Here is a 25,180-nt window from a genome sequence, read left to right as displayed (position 1 = left end):
GTAATCTCATCACAGTTCCTTTTGTGTCACATAGCCCCTTTGCTCAGGCCATCTGCAATGTAATGAAATCCTTTCTTGTTTTAAACTAACAGGTCACAATTACTTTTTTGCTTCTATGCAAAAAAAAATGAAGATAATTCTTAGTCTTTGCTGTTGCTGTATTTGCTCAGGTCATACTTTTTTGATGGTTAGATACTATTTGCCRCAAATGTTGTGCCTAAGGCCTCTTATATCTTCTTTCTAGGAATAAGCTACTAATTGCTTGGGATTTTCCTCTTGTTTCACAGACTTTCCAACAAAAGGTAAAGCCTCCTCTATCATGAATTTGGTGCTATATCTTTGCAATGTAGTGCAGAAGAACCATGTTTCCATTTGGTAGCGATTAGAATCTATGTGATTTAAAGTTATTTGCCCCACAGTTGATGAGACATTGATTTTCCTTGCCCTACTTCTCATTTGGCTTGCATTGCCTCCTGCTCCATTATTTTCTTGTAACGAAATTCTTACTTTAAATTTTCTCTGGTTAATACAGATGGAAGAGGCTGCATGTTGAACACAGCTAACTTGAGAATGTTTATTGTAGATGTGCTTTGTGTGGGGGTGCACTTTAAATTGCCTGGGCTAATGCAACCCATTCAAACTTCACTAAATCACTTTTAATTAAACTTGACTCCTCGTCTCGCATCATGTGGTGCTAGGATTTGGTCCTAAGCTGTTATTCTTTAAGAACCTTTTTTTTAAGAAAATTTATCTTTAAAAATGTATCTTTGATCTTTGTGCAATATGTTACAATARGCCTCGATCTATATTACTTTCTCTCCATGTAGTCCTTTACAGAGTGGAAATATTTATTCCCTGCACAAGCAATAATTTCAGGTGGCCTAGGAAATGAAAATCAAGGCCACAACTCATGTACTATGCACACAGTCTTGTAACTACCTCAAATATATTTTGTTTAACAATAGCAACATGTACAACCTGAGTATTGTAATAATAGTATAGTTTTCTGATTTTTTAATTTGTAGATATTTTATTTTTGTAACTTGTAGATTTAAACTTGTTTGTTTAGTGAATAAAGTTACAGTGCCTTAATCCTCCCCAAACCAAAAGAAAAGATTTAGACACATCTACTAGTATAATTAAAGACTATGGCCTTGAAACAGACTATGGAAATACTGTGTTGAGTGTGCTAACATATGCAACAGCTGTTAAGTACTGTGCCTTGRAAGTTTTCTGTGTTAAGAGTTCAAACAAACAGTGATAAGAAATGCAGCAGTTATTTCAGAAGGTTTGCCCTTTTCAAAGTTGCAACTTAAAGTTTAATTCCTTCTTGTTTCTGGCCATGAACTCCAAATACCTGAGTTTGATTCCATCTACCAGGTGACCCCCGAGAATTTGTATTTTATAAATGTATGCTGCCTGGAAAAGATCTATACCACTTTTTGCTGATTTCAGTTATAACCCTATTTTTTTGCAGCATTTTCTGCTAACTATCCGGAAATAGAGTTCTTGATCTTGCAATAGAACTTTCAATGCTTTTCTTTAACCCTGATGTTGTGGTTTATGATTGCATTTACAATATGTGTCTTGAAAAAAAAAAACTATTTTCTTAATAAATTATGGAGAATCTCTAATTCAGATAATCAGTTTCCARAAAGATATGATAGTGCATAATATACACAAAACYTGATGGTATAGATGAAAAAGATTTYATCTTTTTCTGTCTGTGAGACAGAAAAATGTAGTTCCAGTCATCATGAAATGTAATGATTCAAAAATATATCCTCAATTTGTGCTGACAATTCCAATGTGAGTAATACCATAGAAGCCAGAACCCTCTACATGCACTGAGTTCCAAGCCTAAACTCATTCATCCTAAATTACTAGGAAAACTAGTCATAGGAAATACCCAACATGTCAGTCACCTGCTTGGTACAGCGACAGAGATATTCTAAAAAGCTATCTGTCACTATTTTTGTTATRCTCCCTTTATAGTCTAAAGAAGGCTTCCCTTGGGGAGAGGTTCAGAATGAGTGAGCTGACRGGTTTCTGCTCTGAATTCCCTGTGAAGAGAGACTCTTCTTCTCCTTTACCTGCMCAGGGTGCTGATGGAACTTTAGGAGGGAGCTTTAATATTCTCTTTCCCAATTTAGGTACAAAATGCAGTAGTGCACTTTAATAGGCTTTTGGATTTGGAAGATTAAAATGTAGGAATGATTCCTATGCAGGAAAATTTGAAATTTTTAGTCCAAGAAATAGAAATGAGGACAAATCTAATGCTCCATGCTGCAGACATGTGCTTAGAATCACATTGTAAGAGTTTATTTTGTAAATATTGGAATCATCAGTTGCAGGWGACAAAAGTCTAAATATCCAAGGGTTTAGTCAAAGGAAAGTTGCCTRTGAGCCATACATAATCTGGCTGTGAAAAACACTGGTGCAAGTATAACTCTGGAATGTAAATCACATACTGCCAGGGAAGTAAGCACAAATATTGGGATATAAACCAATGTGAGAGTTATTCTGACCAGCTGTACTCAAAAGGCGAATTTCCGTAGGAGACTCCATAAAATCTCTTAGAATGGCCAAGGCTACTGGAACACGGCTTTGAAAAGGACAGCAAAACAGACATAATAAGATCATTGTCTATAAATTCAAATTCTGGTGGAAAACCATGGGAAAAGAGTTATTTGAGCTAAGAAATAGTATTGTGATAAAAATAAATGTGAATAGAATCACAGTGAATTAGCATGAGTTAAATGTCTGAAGAAAATTTTTAAGCGTTTAATGACCAGAATTCCAGGCAGATTTTAAGTGAGTGAGGAGCATTTGAAAGAAGTATGACAGACTTCAAGATTATTTTACCTAAGATCATGAAAACAGTTGCAGGCTGTGATTCTCAAGAAAGCAAAAGAATGTATGCAACATGACATGAAATCCTTTCCAGCAAGCAAACTTGAAATATATCAAGGTTTGGAAAGTGGATAAGTGATTTAACCTTTATATTTATARCTGGGTCTACTACTACCAAAAATCTTAACAGCTCAAGTGCTAGGAAAGTGAGTTTCTAAGATAAATATATTATCTTAAAGTCTTGGAACAAGCTGTTCACACATCAGTTTCCATGGAATTTCGAAAAGCTCTTAATTAAATTTTAATTTTCATCAACAGTCTCGAAAAAAGTGTCGTCCTCTGACCCATCATCTTTTCCTTTAATCACAGAATCATCAAAGTTGGAAGAAAACTTCAAGATCCTCTAGTCCRACAGTCAACCCAGCACATCACAATCATCACTAAACCAAGTGCCCCTTCCAGATGTGTGCCTGGGCAACTTATTCCAGTTCCTGAAAACTCTTTCAGTGATTTYTTTTTTTTTTTCTAATAGCTAATCTGAACTATCCCTGGCAAGAGAAAGTATCTATAAAGACCCATCTTTACTGATACAGAAGATTATATCTTGTTCTATTTGTTGCATTTTTGAAATGCTGACATTAAATTAACTTTTCTTTGCAATAAAACAGAACAAAARACATTTTTATTTTAATTTCATTTTAGGATTGAGTTGTTCTTCACAATGAAATTTTATTGTCAGCTGATGTTCCTCTGTCCTCCTACTATATATTTTATTACCTGTTTCATTAACCTGAACATAGTGATATCATAATATTTGGGTTGGTTTTGGTTTTATGTAAATATAAGCAAGAGTGGGCCACAAGCATTTATAAGCCTCATGCAGGCAACATATAAATAAAACTTYCCACTGGAATTCAGGACTTTCCCATAGTTCAGAATCTTTGTACTGAAATCATGCTTGTTTGGGCCCTAAGAAAATGTTCTTCAAATAAAATGCAGAGATCATCYATTTCCCAGATCTCATGTTGTATTCATAAAGCAAAAGAGATGTGGAAGCARCAGTGTTCAAGGAAGGCACCATCTCTCAGACTCATCTACTGGTATTGAACTCAGAACAAACTTCTTGATGCAATGCAGACTGAAATCTTATAATCTAGGCTGCAGAGATTCCTGCTTTTTAGCTCTATTTTTTTCACAGCAGCTTCTTTGACAATACTCCTAGTTATTCAGTCACAACAATCTGTGAATCCTCTAATCTTCTTTACAGTACTCTCTAAGGAGAAGTCTGTCTCAATGATGAACACATGGAACTCTCATTGAGACACCAGATTAAAATGTGAATAAGATTTTATTTTAATTAAAAATTCTGCAGTGGGAACTAGGGAAGTAGTAGAAATAAAGTAGTATATAGAATGTTGAAGGTATCAATTAGATATGAAAAAAATCACCTTTCTTTAAGGTAACTAGTGATATAAAGTTGTTTAATTGTACTTGTTATTTACTACGATGTGAAAAATAAAGACAACCCTTTTTCTAATCCTATTTGCTTTAAAACAAAGTTGTAAYAGTCTAAGGAAGCAATTCTCATTTATTTTTTTATCTGGTGTTGTTGTGTKATTGAGGCTTTCTTATCTGTAAATAATTAAATCTGTCTGGGCCATCTGCCACTCATCAAGGATTTTTAAAAGGTATTTCTTATACATATAATGTATGTTAAATTCAAACACATTTAAATGCAAACCCAGAACTTATTTWAAAAAGCCTATAATTTATGACTATGTAAAAAGTAACTGAATCAGAGTGTGATCTGGTATTGTCCAGCGTTCATGAGCACAGCACAAACCCCTCCTCCTATTTTCTAATCTTCAGTTTCTCTTAACATGCAGGGAATTAAAAAATAAAATGAAAATGCCATAAAATTTCCCACTGTGATTTTTTTAAAAGGCAGAAAAAAAATCTCAAACCTGAAAAACTTATTTTCCAATRGATGCTTTCATTTCTCATCTGTTTTCATAGAGTCCTTAAAATAATCATACAACCATAAGGCTGYAGAGAAGTTTGAGACATCCTGTCCCCACAGTTCAAAGCAGGATGAGGTATATGTGACAGATTCTTATCTAACCTGTTCTTAAATATGTCTAGTGCTGGCTATTCCATAATCTTCCTAAAGAATTTTTCTCTGTACTTCACTACCTTCTTACAATTTTTTTTTCCTGAAGATAAATCACTTTTGTTACAATTTGTTCTATGTACTGTGAGCATGGGATAAAATGTACTGTCCTTTCTCTTCTATCTCATTTTTTGGCCATTTGTAAATTTTAATTTTCTTGCTGTTTGGTTTGTTTTRGTTTTTTKTTTTTWTTTTCTAACAAAAAAGATTTGGGACAAAGGCAATAATTGTATGATGACTAAGAATATCAGTTAATTCTATAATTTTCAGTGTGCAGAGGTATGCATTCCTGAATAGGAATTGTTTCGCTGATATTAGCTTCAGAAAGCTTTATTTCAACTAGCAAAGTTAGAAGTTAAAGAAGTGATGGCATAAATTCAGCTGGTGTGACAACAAAAGTTGCTCCAGTGCTGGGAACTCTGGCAGAATTTTACAAAATGTTGAACTTCACGCCACGTGCTGTTCTTGTCTATACTAATTATATAAAATCACCTTGGTGTTACCATCTTTGTTGCAATTCTGCCTTTATTAGTGGAAAACTGTTGTATGCCAACCTGTGTAGGAACAATCTGTGAATCCTCTAATTTTCTTTACAGTACTCTCTAAGGAGAAGTCTGTCTCAATGTCCCAGGACCACAAAGAAACTTGGAAAAAAGAATCTATTCCTCTGAAAACAGAGAATTTTTTCCAGTTACTGCAATTTAAGAGCATCCTTTCCCCTTCTGCAAGATCCTGRCACATTCCTTTCCAAATTCAGCAACAAAGTAGGCGTGTTCCCTGCAGGCTCTGGTCACCACACATCTCCTGAGCATCATTTACCCAGAGCACCAAATAAAACTGGGCTACCTCAAGTGTTTGACTCCTCATCTGAGCCTCATATCTCCACCTGTCACTGTTTCTCTGTTCCTCTCTTGGGATGTTTTTATCCTAAACTGTTAAGATTTAGGAAAAGAGTAAATAACTGGAGACATGGTGTTTTAATAAAATATGTTGGATGAGATTAAACTTAGGCATGAATAACTACACTTGTCATGCAGCAATAATCATTTTTTTATTAAATAAAAATTATGTCTTGGACTTATAATTTATATATTTTTTCTATTTTTAATAAATTTATAATAATAAATATTAATAATAAACATATAATAATATACATTATATGTCTTTTAGATTTATCAAGAAAGGCCTTGATATATTTGCAAATGTTTGGTTCAAATGTGATTTAAATACATCTGCAATTTAAACATTAATATTTTATCTTACACATAGTACTGTGCATGTCACGATGCTCATTGCTTTKCTTTGTTCCCTGAGAATGACTCAACATATAGGTGAGATAATGTTTTGAACAAATTATAATTTCTTCCTTTACAGAAAGGTTTCTTTTACTCTGAAAAATTTTGGGTTGATGGAAGATTTACACAAAATGCACAGAAAATGCTTGAAATTAAAGAAATTAATCAGTGGCAAAGTATGACAAACTATACACTTACTTTGTCACATATTAAAAAAAAAACAAACTTAATTTATTCCATTGATATACTTAGCAGTAAATATATATGAATATTATGAGTATGTGATTTAAAATAATGCAATGGAGGGAAAAAGCATCATTTCAGTCTGTATAATGACATTCCTATCCCTTTACTCGCTTCATTTAATCTTCAATGAAAAACTTCTGAATCCACTACTTTTTAATTTCAGGCTACCTTCTTGATTGCCATGCAGAGTGAGTGACATTAAATAGCAAGGGTAACTGCATCCTGCAGATGGGATAGAATTTRAAGGCTCTAGGAAAATACATCTCAGCAAAGATTACAGCAAGTTTAATCCATTTTGGTACAGACAGCATGCCATCACCTTTCAATTTAATTTGCAGGTTTCTAAATGTAGCAATTTCAGAAATTCAAGTCGAAGATCTAGAAGTGACATGCTCTGAAAAAAAAAATACCTAGGCAGAGAGAATATAAGTGCTAAGARAAGTATTTTTATTTTTTAACACATTAATGTCTTTTCAGTCAGACTTAAAAAACATACTGGATGCATTCCATCTGTTTACAATTTCAAGTACTGCAGTGATTAGCTGGAAACAACAAAGGAAACATATTAGCYTGTCCATAAAATGTGGACTTCTAAYTGCATTTAAACWGGGATTTTTTGTTAGGCCCAGCATTGACCTTCTTTTACTTCCTCTAAATTTGATTGGAGTTTATTGCTATGAGTGTCATCTTCTTATACCCCTGGTGTTCCTGCAGTAATCAAGGATTTCTAGTGACTCTGCAGAGGGTTGGTACTGGGTCTGTTTATCAATGTGCTGAGATTCTGTACTTGTGATAGGRCACAGTTTCTCTAAGGTGCACCTACTTGGTGAATTGATGTGTTGTAACRAGTGGATGGCGAGCACTAATAAGCACAGTAATTTTCTTGGCYGAGGTTATCGAGGTAAATGAAGTGCATTACTCACTAAGAACATGCTACCAGCAGGAGTTCTCTTTATTAACCTGGCTATGCACCACATAGCAAATTGCCTCTTAATCTTTGTTTTGTTTTGTTTCCTTGCTATTAGCCAAATTAAAGAGGGGGAAAAAATCTTCTTTATAGAAGGACTGGTAGAGTCTATTAAGTAATAGGATGTGGCTATGAGAAAGGCAAACCACAAGCATGAAATTCAGTTTTCCTGAGCCACCCATGCTCATAAGGGGGTTTGCAGTACTGGAATTCCCTTTTTTGGGAAATCTTAAAATCTGTGTTTCTGCATTTGAAAAAGCAGAATCAGAAGAGTACGCTTTCTGTGTGGGAATACTAATTTTTTTTTGCATAATTTTAATATTTTATTAAAATTTCTTTAATGCATTTTACATTGACATATTTTGTTTGCAATAGAGAGATTCTGAAGTTGGCATATCAGATATAACTTTTTGTTCCTCTCTAAACATAACCGAGAATATGCAAGATTTTGAGATGAAATCTAAAAGCATAAGAAGGCTCAGCTACCTACTGTATTCTTTTTTCCTTTAGGACCTCTTGAATATTTAGCCTCCAAATATGGATTATTATTTTATGCAGTATTATGCCCAGTGGGGTTTGTGATCTTTGGCTGGGGTTTCAGCACACTGCTTTACTATAAATGGTGCATTGTAATCTCTTTGGTAATCTGGGAAGATGAAATACTCTTACAAATTCAACTGGGCTTAAAGGCTTTTAAAAGATGCAGAGGAGAGAAGAGGTCATAGAAGCTCTTTGTGTCCCTCACTTTTCTCTGATCTATGCTCTCAGGTGCTTTGTTTACCATTCTTCCATACTCTGCTTTTTCCAGGACTTGCTGCAACTTCTTTGTCTCACATCTTGAAGCTTTGTGCTAGTTTCTTGTTAATAAGACTCCCCTGTCYTCTATTAGAGTGCAAATGAGGAGCTGAGTGCTCTTCTGCTCCCTCATTTCTTGCTGTGAAGAGACAGGGTAGCCTTAGCCTGGCCTTCCAGAGGTTATCATGGCTCAGCACATAGCTGTTAATGAAAATTACCTGTTGCTCTGTAACATTATCAATAAAGGTAAAGGGGAGAAACAATATATTGGCAGACAGGGCCAATTTGTGTGCAATTCTATCCAAGCCATTGGGAAACAGACATTAAAGATTTCAGTCACTGAGCAGTAATTCAGCTCTTGGCACATCATCCATTCTTGTGGGTTTCTTCTGTCAGACATAATGGTCAGGTGGCTGAGACCAGTGCTGAGTCTCTCTACTCTTTATCCATCACAGTCCATCACCGTGTGTCGCAATATTTTTAAAAATTAAGATGTGCTGAGAAGGATAGCCATATTTATTTTTCCCCCTTTTTGTTTTTTAATGTGCTTTTTTTTGTGGACAAACATTTTCTATGGGAATTTTTAGGAGCAAATGCAGTCTTTGTCAAAGTTGTCATTCACTTAGAAAACAAAAAAAAGATATTTGCTCTTTTAAGGGAAATTAAAAAATGTGCTGTTCCAAACAGGAAAACTGCCTTCTTCCCTCTTCCTTATTCTATGTATCTGAGCCTGCACAGATGAATTAAAACAAATTAAATGCCACAGTAACAGCAGATAAGGTGAAAACATTTCTGTTATCAACATTTCCGTGAAAATTGATGTGCTCTGGATGCATATGGTTTGTGAACAAATACATAACCACAAGCCCATTTCATTATGTATATTACTCACAGTCAATGGGCATACTGATGCAGATCAAGTGACTTTTGATTAAACTTTGACTCTTGAAAGATGATTAGAATAACAAAATTAATTAATTGCCCTGGGACTCCCAGCAAGACTTTCACCCACACTCTGCCTGAGCTATGTCTAGGTGTGTCTACTTCCAGTTCTGCTTGTGGTCCTGTCTCCTGTAGACTAGACTTTGGACCTGTTGCAACCTAGTGTCCATCCCTGTCTCTGATCCCCTTCTTTTCTCCTGACTGGGTTCCCTGGATGGAYTCTGAACCTGGCCCATCACTTTGCCTTGTTGCTGGGATCTTGCTCTGCTTGCTGTGTGCGGACCCTGTGGGGTTGAACCTTGTTGGAAAGGTCATGGCTTGTGCTGCTGTTATCCTTGGCTCCTCTCCTCTCAGGAATCTCTTCCTGCAACCTGAAATACGTCCRGGCAAAGTCTGATATTCCAAGTAAGAAAATTCTACCAGTGATTTTTCCAATCTTGATTTCCAATAAAAATATCATAGAATCATAGAATTGTTTGGTTTCTGAGATCTTTTAAGATCATTTAGTTCATCCCATGTGCTTTGGGCAGTGACATCGTCCATTAGATCAAGTTGCTCCGAGCTGTGTCCAACCTGACCTTGAACACTTGAACAGTGGGGCATCCACAACCTTTCTGAAAAACCAGTGTCTCACTGCTCCCATCACAAAAAAATTTAATCTACCTATCTAGTCTAAATCTGCCCTCTTTAAGTTTAAAATAATTGCCCCTTGTTGTATTGCAAAAGGAACCACAATTCTCTCAACCCTTCCTCACAAGAGAGGTGCTTCACCCCTCTGATTATTTTTGTGTCTGTCCTCTAGACCTCCTGTAACCATAACAGGCCAATGTCTTTCCTGTACTTTCCTGAACTCCAGAGCTGGATGCAGCACTCCTGGTGGAGTCTCAGCTGGGTGAATCACCTTCCTCGGCCTGCTGGCCACACTTCTTTTGATGCAGCCTAGGATACAGCTGTCTCTCTTARTTCTGAGCACACATTGCCATCTCACAGCCGATATTTCATTTGCCAGTGTATCTCTGAGTGCTTCYCTGCAGGTCTGTTCTCAGTCTGTTCATCAAGCAGGCTGTAAAGATATTGGTGATTACCATGACCCATGTGCAGAACATCATGCTTGGTCTTTTTGAAGTTCATGGGGTTTGTGCATCTCAAGCCTGTCAAGGTCCCTCTGGATGGCCCTCAATGTCCCCTCCATTCTCTCCAGTGTGTCAGGTGCACCACAGTTTGGTGTCACCCAAGGGACAGCACTTATTACTGATCTCTATTTAAGCAGTATCCAAATGTGGATTAAACAGTGACAGAGAGAACTCCTGGAAAATGGGTCTCAGTTAACAATCCTGACTATCCTAACAGTCCTTGATATGGCTTTGACTAAAAAAACTAGCACTTTTCCAAATAACTCCGGGTTATGTAAATACCTAGAAATTATCAATGAGCAAACTCTGCAGGAGGCATTTTGTATTGTTCTAGTTGGCCTCAGTGCTAGACAGTGATTTGAGCAGTTTTCATTTACTGCTACTTTTGTAGTATTTATTAATATATTACCATTAATATAATTAAATAAATACTCAAATTAAACTAAATAAATATATTAAATAAATGCTCAAAATTAAATAAATTAAATAATTACTCAAATTTTCAGCTTTTCTCATGAAATGAAAGCAGTTAATTTCCCCAAAAATATTTTGGTGAGCTAATTTGAACACCTAGACTCAATAAGGCAGTAACCTGGATCAGGAAYGGTGTCTAAATAGACTTCCATGAACCTTAAGAAGCAATGGATTGAATTCTGTCAGAGGCACATTTTAAAAGTTATTCTCCCTCCAGGTCTGMAAGTCATACAACAGATCTGGTTAATTTATTTTCATGCCAGTGCGCTGACACCAGCGCCATGCCTTCCAAACTCTACTGCAGAATTTAGTGACTAACTGTTTTGACAGCAGAATTTACCAAATATTTACTGTATTTTTAGAAGCCATTGCTCAARCTACACTGACTATGTATATCTGGAWACACACATGACACTGAGTCAGAACAGCTCTGAGAAATCAATGTTTAACATAAACATTTTAGATTTCCTTTTAACAGACAGATTTTGTTTCTTCTAATAAGCAACATAGYCTTTTGTTTCATAAGCACATAGTAATTATGTTAACCATGGTTACAGGATTTACCAGTGGAACTGTAAGCATTGAATAATACACTGTATGATGACAAAAAAAGATCCTTTTCTATGTTTTCATTTCTGACCTTCTGATTCACAATGAAGCTACTAAGTTATTTGTAACTATTCCTTTCTTTCTATTCAGAATTACTTTTAATTGCATCTATTATTTTAAAGAGGCATGGGGAGTGGCATTTTGCTTGATTATTTCCAGACACAAAGTCTTTCTTAGTAAAGGGGAGGAAACAGGTTATCATCTCTATAAATTAATTCCATGTCAGGCAAAGACTTTTGTGTGAGACAAGCAGGAGGAGTTTCTATCTTGTTCTGTATTGAGTATATCTGTTTTTCTCCACTCCAAGTGATCTCAAACGGCAGGAACTTCATGATGCACAGCAATAGGCAATGTGAGAGTAAAGACTTGTAGCTGACTGGCTATATAACAGCTTGGCATGAAAGRATCTGGGGGTCCTGGTGGGCAACAAATTGAACACGAGTCCACAGTGTGTTCTTGCAGCAATAAAGGCTAACTACGTGCTCTGATTTACAAAGTGCACCAGAGGTGCACAGCAGRAGCATGAGAGGCAGACRAWGCAAGCTAAAGCAAATGAAAATTTAATTATGTTTAATTTTCATCATAAGGGTGGTCAAAGGCTGGACCAGATTGCCCAGACAAACTATGGAAATCCATTTTTGATTCTATAGATCCACAATTGTACCAAACAAAATTCTGCGTTCTTTGGTCAAACCTGGGAGCTGGGTCTAAGTTCTAAATATTTTCAGCAGGGGTTTGGACCTCATTCCTTCTGGAGGAGCCTTCCAATCTGAGCTGCTCTGTGAAGATCTTTATTTTCCACAGGGGCATGGACAGTGGCATCAAGGGCACCCTTGGCAAGTTGTGRATGATACAAAGCTGAGTGGTGTGATTGACACATCTGAAGGATGGGCTGCATCCAAAGGGACCTGGACAAGCTTGAGAARTRGRTCAACAGGAATYTCATGAGGCTCAACAAGGCCAACTGCAAGGTCCTGCATCTGGATAGGGACACCCCCCAGGATCAACACAGACTGGGAATGAAGGGATRGAGARCAGGCCTGGGGAGAAGGACTTGGGGGTGCCAGTGGATGAAAAGCTGGGTACAACTCAGCAATGTTCGTTTGCAGCCAAGAAAGCCACCTGTACCCTGGACTGCATCAAAAGAAATGTCAGCAAGATGAGGGAGGTGATTCTGCCCYTCCTCTGCTCTACCTGCAGCACTGTACTCAGTTCTGAAGTCCTCAGGGTAGGAAAGGTGTAAACCTGTTGTAGCAGGCCTAAAGGAGAGCCAAAAATATGATCAGGAGGCTGGGACACCTCCCCTGAGAGGAAAGGCTGAGACAGTTGAGGTTTTTCAGCCTGGAGAAGGCTTCAGGGAAACCTTATTGATAGCTTCTTAGCATTTAAAGGGGGTCTATAAGAAAGCCAGGCAAACATTTTAGCAGGGACTGTGATATGAGAAGGTTTGATGGTTTTAAGAGAGGGCAGATTTAGATCAGATATAAGGAAGAAATYTTTTACAATGAGAGTGKTGGAACAGTGGCATCTGTYWCGCAGAGAGGTGGTGGRTGCCCCATCCCTGGAAACRTTTGAGGTCASCTGGGACAGGGCTTTGAGCAACCTCATCCAGTTAGAGCTGTCCCTGCTCACTGCAGASGGGTTGGACWTGATGACCTTTRAAGGTCACTTCCAACCCAAACAATCCYATRATTCCACAAAYCTACMAATCTCTGCTTCTGTAACGACKGCAGACTATTCCATGATTATTGTTTTCTAGACTTCATATTTATTTCTGTTTCAGCAAAACAGTCACCTCAGCTTTTTCCAAGGGTTGAATGACCCTAAATTTTCCCCTGAAGGAATAKTACGGTTTCTTTGTCTCTTCTCAGGAAGAGATAGCACTAATCCTTTGATTGTGGAGACTAATGTTAATTTAATGGTATAACTCAGAAAAAAAAAAATGTGCAGGGTAAAAAGTTTCAAGTCAGAATGATGTGACAAACATTTTAGGTATTCAGGGCAGCATTCTGGGACTTTCTTTGCTAAGATGTAGTGATAACTGAGCAGCAGCCCTGTTAAAATTAACATATAACTGAGCAAATCCTTTTCCTCATTCTGCAATTTAAGATGCTGTACACAACAAACCATCAAAAGCACATTCTAAAYGGATGCCTCATATATATACTGCCTTGAAATTGAAATGAAGCTCTTCAGATCCTTACAGGAGGGAYTTAAAAAAACCTGATACATAGCAGACAGAAATGTTAAGTCAGGATGCCAGGTAGAATCTTCAAATTTTTAAATTGAATTTACTCACTTAGCATCTTCTTGYCCTTCCTGTTGAGTTGTCTTAGCTGGTTCAGTTGAGTTTTCAGGTTTTGAAGGCTCAGGTGCTTTTTCTGATCCTGTATCTAGAAAAGAGGTTTGAATTTTTGAAAATGAATTTTTAAAGAATTATTACAATACTTTTGAAGGAATCACAGTCCGTCTGACATTATTTCTTCAGTGGACAAGCATTAAAGGATGCTGCTTCTGGAACCCGACCCTTGAACAATTTCCTACGTAAATCTATTTCAGAGCCAATGCTACATAACATGTTTATGGCAAGTACATCTTTTAGAATATATAATTTACATGTGGTTTTAAACTAGATTCATGAGTCGCCAGCTCAACAATGGTCAATACAGAATTCATCTGTATTTATGAGGGATAAGAAGTCATGCAGCATGGTAAAGGATAGACAGATCTGTCCAGAAATATCTTGTGAAATACAGCAAGAAAAATGAGGAATAGCTTATTTGCTTATGGATAGAAATGCTAATGACATTATTTATATTCAGTGTTTGTAGTACATCAAAGATGTTATTGCTTCAGCTGCCACGACAGTCCTGAGTAAATTATGGCTGAAATATATCATTAAGGATGTGAGTGTGTCATACTTTTTCTAGTGTGTATTTCTTCATATCTCTTATCAGTAACTTTTTCAAAGGAGTCTAAGTAGGAAGCTTGTAGAGCTTGAAACAAATGGTATGGTCTCTTGCCATTTAAGTGGCCTTAAGTGATGATTTTTTATAATCAGTCTTATATCCTTGTTTTAAATTTTCACACTGAAAGATCATGTGATAGCGCTTATCAGTCTGACGCTTTTTGCGTAATAGAGGAACAAGCTCAGCTATCACAAATACTTTAAGTAGTATGATTATAGAGGGAAAAGCTTGRCAGCAAAAAATCAGAGCAAATCAGTCAGGACCCTGTGGCAGATGCTGTGTTTTAGGTTTTAGACAGCTCACAGAAAATCAAACCTTCAATATTTTGGATGATTACTTCTAGTAATAGTTAAACTCCATACTTAGAGAGTTATTCATTCCAAAGGAGTAAAAAATTTCAGCAATTTGCAGTTGCAGTTTCTGCTCCCTTCTGAACTCATGGTTTGTACTTTCCCAGTTCTCCATGCTTGGACTCCACCCTCTAAAAAGCCAAGTACTCAATCAAGAGTGACAACAAGGCAAATTTCAGCATTTCTGCAACCATCTCACTTTGGGAACACCAAAACCCACAAACCCCCCAAAAGCAAAGTAAAATTTCAATAAAGCATTTGTTTTCAGATATTAAGATATGCATAAATGTCAGCAGCTGGATAGTAGCAGTCTGAGGGCAGAACAGAAAAAAAAAAGTGTTTTCTTTGCAATACTTCAGGAAGGGAAGAATTTCTTTCCTAGAATTCCCAACCAGCTCCATTTCCTCGTAGTAGCATCTGACCAGTATTTTATCTATGCTTCCCCTCCTGGCTGTACTGGTTCGGTACATGTGAAAGTAGAACTTGTCATGGCTAGCAGTTACCTATATAAAAAGCAAAGAATTCCCTGGGCTCATTCTTTTGTCTGTTCAAAAGCACATTTTAGCTCAACTTGATCTTCAACTGGCATAATYTMATTTAATTTTGAATCYACAATRTRTTGTTTTTATTGTTCACTTTTGTGYTCTTTKGTRGAAGCAGTATTTCCATSARAACRCASTACCATAATATCTATYTTATATTAATTATATATATGTGGTCAAATGCTTTCTTCTACTGCTAACTTCTTCGTGACTTTGACAACAATGTAGGCATTTTAAAATACACTGATGCTTAAAAACTACTATATGATTGCRCAATTAGTGTCGTACTAAATATAGCTAATTGAGTTGCTATGCATGTAATATAGTTGTAAATGTTAACATTCAGTTCTGATGTTTATTACCAGGATTAATGTAGGCAATGTTTATTTAAAGAACACTCAATGTTTTTTTTGTTCCTTGCATAATGTAAAATGATTGTAAAAATCTGATTGGCCTGAACTATCTTGACCTGTTCTCCAACACTTGGCATAAAAACTAAAGGGAATTAGTCATGGTGGACAAAAAGACAAAAACAAAGGAAGACTTTATTTTCCTTCTGTTGAATATATATATATTTGATGGTTGCTTGAAAACTTTGTGTAGGGTGATGTTTGTGCTCTGGTTTCAGCTGGGGTAGAGTTTTAATTTTCTTCACAGTGGCTGGTGTGGGGCTRTGTTTGGATCTGTGCTGAACACAGGGTAATAATACAGAGATGTTTTTGTTATTGCTGAGCAGGACTTGCACAAAACCCAGGCCTTTTCTGCTTTTTGGATTGTCTCACTGGGGAGGGGACTTGGGGGTGCTGGGAAGGTTGGGAAAAAACAGCTGGAACCAGCTGAGCCTAACTGACCAAAGGGATATTCCAGACCATGACACTTTACCTACTGACCACGCTTAGTATATAAAGAGGGGAAAGAAGTAAGAAGGAAGTTTGGAGTGATGGTGTTTATCTTCCCAAGTAACTGATGCATGATTGGAACCCTGGTTTCCTGGAGAGCCTGAACACCTATCTGTCAGTGAGCAGTGAATTAATTCTTTTTTTGCTTTGCTTGTGTGCAGGGCTTTTGCCTTCCCTAACAAACTGATAAAACATTTCAATCCACAATGTTTCTAGCTTTTACACATCTCATTTTCTCCCCAATTCCACCAGTCAGGGAATTAGTGGGAGGCTGTGTGGGGCTTGRTTGCTGGCTGGGGTTAAACTACAACATGCTCACATGATAAAACTATTTTAGTTAATATATAAAAAATGATGGCAATTTTAATGGGGCATGGAAACACCTGAGGATATTTCTGACAGTATTGCTTAGAATAGGAAACACTGTGTAAGGACATGGGTAGACTCTGCTAGTAGGAGGTAGAGTCATTAGTGTTTGAGTAACCTGTACTTTTTGGTAGCATCATATATGCCATAGAAACATGATTTTAAGCACTTAAAATCTGTGATTTTTTGGGGCCATTTTCCTTCTTTTGCAAAGTGTTAAACATTTCAAAATATGTTAGAAGTCTCACATTGGCTTTTAAGTGTTATTGACTGACTGCAAAGTAATGTAGAGAGCAGGTTCTCTTGAGCAGCCAGAGTAAAGATTGGCTTTGCACTGGGTGCAGTGGAATGGGAATGAAAGAACTGGTCTACAAAATCCATGTGATACTTCTGACATAGTAGTTTGCCTCATTGTCCTTTACTCACACAATGTTCTGGAGCTATCCAAAATATCTAAAAATGTCTAAAATATCTAAAATAGGGTCATGAAGATCTCAAGGAAAACACCAAAAACAACACAGGAATCCTATGGATGAAGGAGAGAAAAGACTTCACCTCTGACGTTACAAAATGCACACTTTTGTGACTCTACAAGCAACATTTTTTGCTATGTGCAAGGGAAAAATGTTCAGAAATCAGCAGGGATGAAATGAAACAATCAGTATGTAGGTCCATCTTAACTCAACCCTCAACTTCAGTGGCTAACAAAAATATTATTTAAGTTTATTTTCTATAAAGAAAGATTGTATGAAGAAGCTGAGTTTATTTTYCTAGCATTTAGACCTGTCACTCATGTGAAAAATGAAGATCTGAGAGGAATTAGAAGACTTCACATCAGCAGGAGTGGAAGCAAGCTGATTAAACATATTCAAGTTCTTGATAATCTTTAAAGAAACATTTTATGTGAATAATAGCTGCCTGTTTTCTGAGTGCCAGTGACRAGCATAAAGGATAAGGCAACAAGGAATAAGATTATTTCAAAGTCTCTTTGGATTGGCAGGTTTAGTCCATTGGGTTAAAGCTTATTATATCACATACTTCATGTGTATTTAATGAATCAAAACCACYTATTTAACTCTGGATTTTCAGGTGCTGAGGGACAGGGTTTGTAAAAACACTTAAGAGCAACTTAAGAGTCAAATTCATGGCAGGCCAAAGGAAGATGTTAGCTGCAAAATTTCACATTTAACTCAAATCACCCCTCTTAGAAGTTTAACACAGTTGTAGTCCATGCAGAGTTAGTTGGTACCTAATTAACCAGAATTAGCTAAAGGTTTACAGCATAGGATTTTGGTACCCTCAATTAACACACTTGCTTTATTTCTATCTCCAGGAAGACAGAATGACCAGCTAATGATCAAAACTCTCCTCTGAGGAGAGGAGATCTTGGCTCTGGGCCTTATTTATTTGCAATAGCGTCAAATACCTGTTGGGAGGATTCCCCCCCCCCCCCCTTTTTTTTTAAAGATGTAATGATGTTTTAATATAAACACAGAATGAAATCAAAGCACTTCATTCTTCCTATGTGGTTACTATTTTGATTAACTTTTATGTCCATTCCATTCTCCATGTTGCATTCTAACATCTTGGATTTCACAAGTTTTTACATTCTTTTCTGCATGAAGGCCCAGAGGAAGGGAGACCACAGAACTTCCTCCCACAGCTCTCTAGTCCAGGTTTTGCACAGGTTATCAGGGAACTCTGCAGGAATGTGAGAGATATGGGTTTGAACTCTCATATTAGGAAAGAGGCAAGGTAAAATAAGTAGGCTGATACATGAGAGGGGGCAGCTATCAACAACATCTGCTTTTGCATTTTTTCTTTGTGGAAAGTGAATGTTCTTCAAGTACCTAAACAAAAGAGGGAGTCTGGAGTGGATTCTTTTGGAGCAGCCCTTCCTCTGAGGTGCTGCACTGCTTCCTGGAGACACTTTCCAAAGCATCTGGGCTCTGAAGGTACTGAGTATCACTGAACATTAACATGATAATCTCCCAGATGGGAAATTCTGTGTACTTTATGATCTACATGTGTAATTATAGCATGTGTAGAAATACCTCTGGTAGTTTTGCTTTGGCTTTCTTACTCGAGTCCTACCAAGAACACAGTAATGTCCATGTGTACTTTAGTAAAAGATGAATAAATGTGACTGTGATTCTGGAAAACATCTTTGAGACACTTGTTGATTTAGTAGAAGTAGGAAGATCAAAAACCAGAATATTGGGAACATACTATTTTCCAAGGGAAAAGTGTAAAGATGAGGACACTTAGGAGAAGTGCTAAGATGGAGCTGGAAAGAAACAAACTGGAATTATCTGTCAGGAGGATGAAAAAAATTGTAAAACAGAGAATGATAATGCAGTCACCAGCTATCAGGTGGAGGCTGGATGAGTCCTCCTAAAGAGCATAACCACCAACAGAGCCATGGAACAGCAGTGGGTAAAACAAGGGAAGCATTTGAATGGCCAGTCAGTTATGGGAGGTGATAAATATGCAAAGAAATTATAGCAATTGGATTCAATATCACAGAGAACCTGTAATTAGGTGAATCACACTCGGTAAAGTACACAAAAAATACATGGAATAAATAAAAAAAAATTAATCCATTATGGAACAAACCGACTAAGCGCAGAGAATTAATTACAGAGTGAACTAATTATGCAGAGAATTAATYACAAAGCAAGCTATTGAGAGAGTGGGCAACTGAGGAGGTGGAGATGAGGCAATGAGTAGCCAACAAAGAAGCCAAAAGTACCAGGTGTTGCTGGCTGGTGTAAGTGGCCAAGKTTTAATCAAACAGGCTCCAATGGTACCTCCTGCTGGATTCTCATCTGTGCTGGAAACCCTGTACTGCTTTGTGAGTAGGAGGAGAAAGGGAGAAGGTAATGCCTGGTTTTGGTCATGTGGAAAGAAGGGGCGTGAAGATAAGCTCTACTCAGTCTGTTGATTTGTATTTAGCACTATGGAGCTGCAAACTGATACTATGATTAAGGGTTTTATTGGTCTCTTTCATTTTGATTATACCAGAGAAACTAACGAGAGACATTGGAAAGACTTTTCTCTAACACWTTTGAAGTTCTCCATTTATCTGATCTTCCTTAACTAATACTGCTTGAGCCCCATCTGTGCTTTTTTCTCTCCAAGTTTATATATACACCATAAAATGTTTTCTCTGGTCTCTTGTCCTCTGCTTACCCAGAAAATTTTTTATTTTCTTCTTCCAAGTAATTTTACGTCTGACACAAAGTTCACACAATTTTGCAGGAGTTTTATCTAGACCCTCCTGTGAACTACTTTGGACCACCCTCCCTTTCCTGTCCAGATAAAAAGGAGTTACTTATTTGAGGTTCAGGGTTCTGAAATTCATAAGCTTCTCCTAAGGTGTGGTCCTTGTGTAAACCCTCTGGCTTGTATAACTATTGTCTAACTTGTTTGTACCCTCAGTGTCTTGCAGCTGTTTGAAAATGAGAATTGTAGTACCTTCCAAAAAAAAAAAAAAGGATTTAAAAATACCTTTGAAAAACATTATTATAATTTCCTAAAGTAATTGATGGTGTGGTTGCTACTATGCCGCCACTTATTTTATATTTTAGAAGGAAAAAAAAAGTAGTTTATCATCCCAAAATATATCTTAATTAGTTACATTAATCTGTAAGATCAACTTAAGTTTTTAATGGGAACAAAAATAATTTCTGTACTGGTACTTCTTTCTGTTATGGGATTGCATCTGTGATTATCAAATTTGATTTTTTTCCATTGTTACTACAGTTAATTCATGCCAGACTTTGTCTTCCCTTGATTTCATGTTACAGCCATTATATAACAAGATAATTGCATTAAATGGACGTTGTTTAAAGTTTTGCTATACAAGGAAAGAAATTGTGACACTTGCTATGACTACACAAACACAAGCAAGGATTTTGAAAGTTTCTCTGTAATCTTTTTTCAACTGCTCTGCTCTTCTCAGTTACTCTTTATCACAGAAAACTGGAAATTCCTCAGTCTTTGCTTTGCTGCTTCAGCGAAATTAAATTGCTCTCCTAAAGGAAAAGCATGAAGTGACAGGAAAATTGGACTCTGTGTTTTTCTCCAGTAGTGGAGGATGGAAAAGAAAAGGGCTGCAACACGCATGCTGTGAGGGAGGGGGCAGAGCCCAGCAGTAGTTGCTGTTTTACCCATCCTGAGCCTTTCTTTATTTTGGTAGCTGCTGTTAGCAGTCATTTAGGCTCTGGAATAAGCAAAATAGTCTTGGCTGCAGGAGATGGGGGAAGAGAAGGGCAGGATGGCGATGGCCAGCTGTCTATTTTCAGAAACCAGCAGCTAAGGAAAATAATTACCTTGTTTTTCTGCCCTGTGTTCCTGTGTACTGGTCCTGAATAATTCTTGAATGGTGATGGCAAATATTTTTAATGATATTTCATTTTTTGTTTGTTTGTTTTAAATTACTTACTTGTTGGGGCCTTTAAAAAAATTTGAATGGCTGTTCAGTGAAATATTARGAAGTCAGATAGTTTGTAGTCTGTTTTACCTTTTCTAGTACATGTGAGAAGCRCCCCCAAAATAAACATTGAAAATGTGATTTTTTTTTTTCTTAAGCTAATAAATACCTTTCTTYTATGATTTCTAAGGAGTCATATTGCAATAAGAGAAAATAGAGTTTAAATAGCTGATTAAAGTGGGCAAGCTTGAGAAGGGATTGTGTWATTGAAAGCTTGTTGCCTTTTGTTATTGTTGGATACTGATACTGCTCCTATACTTGTAACAAATCATTGGTCTGGGGTCAATGACGAGTCAGGGATTTTAACTTCTTCTACAAATTAAACATAAGAGCTCCTGCCAGAACACTAGGAAGAACAACAGTTTTATTTACAATCCCATACAGCATACATATATTATGTACAGATAATCTTTGAAAACTCATAAATAGCTTATTACTGACCTTGTTGCTTTGGTGCAGGCTCTGCTTTATTATTGGCCTCTGCTTTTGGTGGTTCATTTGTTGTTTTATTTTCATCCTTAAAAAAATAAACAGGATTAGAAACTGTAGATGGTTGTTGTTGAGAACTATAAGGGTGGATTGATTTCTGCTACATTTTTCCAGGAATTTCACTGTTATGACACACTGACCATTGTTCCTGGTGTTGTGTGCATTTCCAGATGGATTTGCAAAAGGGCTTGTGATGTTCAGCACTGCCTCTCACAGCCCCATGTGCATSTCTGAGTTGGTCATGCTCCTGCCTAAACCTCCTGCTGGGCTCACACACYTGAAATATTTTGAACTACCTTATCACCGTGACAGTTCTCAATCTCTACAAAATACTGAGATGTTATCAACTTTAACTGCAAAAAAATAACTTCCTCCCACACTTACTGACTTAGATCCATTAACCAAATCCTTGTGTATCTGTGCCTTGGTTCACCTCAGCTTTAAGAGAGTGGCCTTTGGAGGAATAAATGAGATACTCATGGGGAATCCTAGGTGTTCACAGAACTATGTAAGATCATCATGTTAATCAAGACTGTTAGCATTAGTTATCCCAGCTAGAATGAGTTTTCCTGCTGGGTAGCAAGCTCATTAATAAAAAAAGATGTTAGATTGTATCAGCAAATGGAAAAATTATTTGGCATTATGACCTTTCAGGTCTTCATGCACTTTTTTTTTCCTTTCCTAAACCGGTGATCTTCTTTTTGTTTGTGTTTCTGAAAAGAATTTGTTGGTTTTCTTTAAAGAAAATATTTGAGTTTTCCTGTCTGTTTTTATTCAGAGAATCAGGCATTGAAGTTCTAATATATATACATATAGAGGACTAAATTATAAATTATATATATATATATATATATATATATATATATATAAATTAAAAATCCAGTCAATGTCTGTCCATACTAAAGGTTCTTGAATGATGTTTTGTTGCAAAGATTACTTTCTTTGTTTCAGGCTCCCTCCTAGAAGCATAAGTACATAAATGAGTGCACTAATTAGTATATTAATCAGTTAGCAGATATTATGTACTTTCTTCTTTTCTCTTTAGTTGTATCTCCTTGCAGGCAGGAAATGCCTTAATCCCTGATCCATTCATTGCCTCCATCTTGGCAGTGTTTTGAAGAGTGGAGGCTGATGGAGGCTGATACGATCTGAGTGTTGCACTGATGGATGAAATTATTCTCTCCAAAATACTAATCCAGGTCTCCAGGGAAATCTGAATATATCTGTTTTCCTAGAGCACTTTGTCTGGTGAGATATCAGCCTGCATARAGCTAACCTGTTGATGTTCAGTTTTCTTCTTTTAAAACAGTATTTTATTGGCACAAGAATATTGAACTGTAAAAGAAGCACGAACAACTCCTGTCGATGTGCAGTATATGAAGGTTATTGTGCTTTGCCATTTTTGCCTTTTTTTTGTGGATGACAGCATGGATATGCCTGCTCATTTTATTTATATCAATGATAAATCAAATCTGAATTGTAGTTGGGCTGGATTGAACCATATCTCTTGTTGAGGCTGTACAAATCTGTGAGTTTTAGACAACTTCAGTTCTCGGAAGTGATTCAGTCTTACAAGTATTTTTGTTTCTATCAATTTTGCTTAAAACTTTAAAATTAATGGAAGTTTTGTACATGCAAATCAATGCTCCCAGAAGTTACGTGTCTATGTTCAGTTGTTGTGAATGTGTTAAAAGAAGCTGCTTACTTAAAATTAACTTTATAACAGAGGAGTTTTGATTGTTTCAATARGCATGAATGATAGCCTAATAGCTAATATTCTAATAGCTCATGCTGATACTAAAGAACGTTTTCCACTTCCTTAATTAATTGGTGGAACCCTAAATTATTACCATGTTGCCTTACACAATTTTGATTATGTCAAGTTGGAAAGAAMAAAAGCACTTTCTGGGACATTATTGGGAAAAGTTAAAAATTCAAATGTAGCAAGAGAAAGAGTACGTATCCTTTTGCTTCAGTTAAAATATTCCATTAATTACATTGCAAATATGAATTAAATTTTACAATAATGAAATATTAAACAAAGATATAGACTGTAGACTAATATGACTTACTGTATTTTTCARAGAGGAGTTATGTTAGGAAAACCAAGCTGAAAAAAGACTACTTTRAAAAGCTACTAAATTACTTTGTCTTTCCAATGTTTTTCAGGAAGCAGGCTGATATATACCTGCATGACATTCTAATATTCAGAAAGGACACACTGACATTTGCTGCCAGAAGGAAACAAGATGCAGAAAAATATATCAGCATATGAAAAGCAGCAGTACCTGTATCTCTAATTCTCCATTTGCAATGTTGATCACGACCTCTCATAAGCCTGTACTATTTCAGGTTAGCCCTATTTAGAAAGAAGCTTTCTAAAGGAGAAATTTTTATTTTCTTCATAAAGAAAAGGTGGTAAGTTGGAGGAGAATGAAGACATTTMTTTSTTTTTTTTTTTTTCAATGAAGATTAATACCATGTTCTAACCTTTGGTATTTACTTCCATAAATAGCATCTAAATAAAAGATAGCATTAATCAGTCTATAATAGATAAGAAAAAMCATACCTGGCCTGTTGATGCCTTTGGTGGTGGAGGGGTATCTTCATTCTTGGGAACTAAAGGCTCAGGTGCTAACTTTGGTCTAGAAAACACTGATTTTAGTTTTCGAAACATCTTGCCTCTTCAAGTCCCCTGAAGCCTCTATAACTCCTTTACCATGGACAGGTTTATAGCACATGTTTTCTTGCCATCAGTAATCAAGCCAATTAGACACCTAATCAGGTTTAGGTCTGATTAGAGCCTTAAAGAAATTCCTTGCACAGTCTGTTTCAGTGACATTTTTTGTCACCATTTGTACCTTTTTCTATGTTGTAGGCTGTTGTAGACTGTTATTTCTAAGTTATTTTTAGTCTTGACAATTACACCATATACAGCTCCACTTTTTATGCAAAAAGTCAGAGGAGAGTGACTGACTCTTTTCTATTTCGAATAAACCAGCGTCTAATCTTTTGTGTATTGGATATTAAACATTTAATTTATATTTAAAAATAAGGTTTTAAGTTGCCAGCATACTGGTAGTTTAACTAAGAGATGAAAATGATTAATTAATAAATAATCAACAATACCTGAGATCACAAAATGTTTAATTTCTTTGCCATCCTCAGCTTATTTTTTTGAGTGAATGATAATAAAGGATCTTTTGGGATTTTTGTTAGCAACTTTATGCCTTATTCTATTTCATTCTTCTTATTTTAAAACATGGAAAAAAATTGTCTTTTGTTTTCTAATTAATTTACAGGSAGTTCCACTTTATGCAGTCCTAGCTACAATTTTGATGAGAATAAACGTTAGGTGAATGAATATCTTTTAAATTATAGTTTATARCTGGGGTATGATATTGAGATTTTATAAACTTGGGGTCATCTTATATAAATCTCCATAAAATCAGGCATAGTGTAGTTTATAGGTAAGTTCAATTTCAAGTATCTCAAATGCCCTGTTGATTAAGCCCTCCTGTCAACAAGGATCTTTGCAACTTAATGACCATCAAAGCACCAAGAAATACAGAAAGCTACTCCTCTG

General features: G+C 36.4%; 1 protein-coding gene across 1 annotated transcript in view; it reads right to left on the bottom strand.

Annotated features, from left to right (window-relative positions):
• The window catches only part of CNGB3 (cyclic nucleotide gated channel subunit beta 3), a 58,824-nt gene extending 34,553 nt beyond the window's left edge, over positions 1–24,271 (bottom strand). The window contains exons 1-3 of the mRNA XM_057371126.1: positions 24,164–24,271; positions 21,547–21,622; positions 13,784–13,877 (exon numbers count right to left, since the gene is read on the bottom strand). Coding sequence (XP_057227109.1) covers positions 13,784–13,877; positions 21,547–21,622; positions 24,164–24,271 — 278 coding nt within the window. The remainder of the gene's footprint in view (positions 1–13,783; positions 13,878–21,546; positions 21,623–24,163) is intronic.
• Between the last annotated feature and the right edge of the window lie 909 nt (positions 24,272–25,180).

Source organism: Malurus melanocephalus, unplaced genomic scaffold, assembly GCF_030028575.1.
Source record: "Malurus melanocephalus ecotype Western Australia unplaced genomic scaffold, MMel_1.1 scaffold_141, whole genome shotgun sequence".
Classification (NCBI taxonomy): Eukaryota; Metazoa; Chordata; class Aves; order Passeriformes; family Maluridae; genus Malurus; species Malurus melanocephalus.
This window is presented reverse-complemented; position numbering and strand designations above follow the sequence as displayed.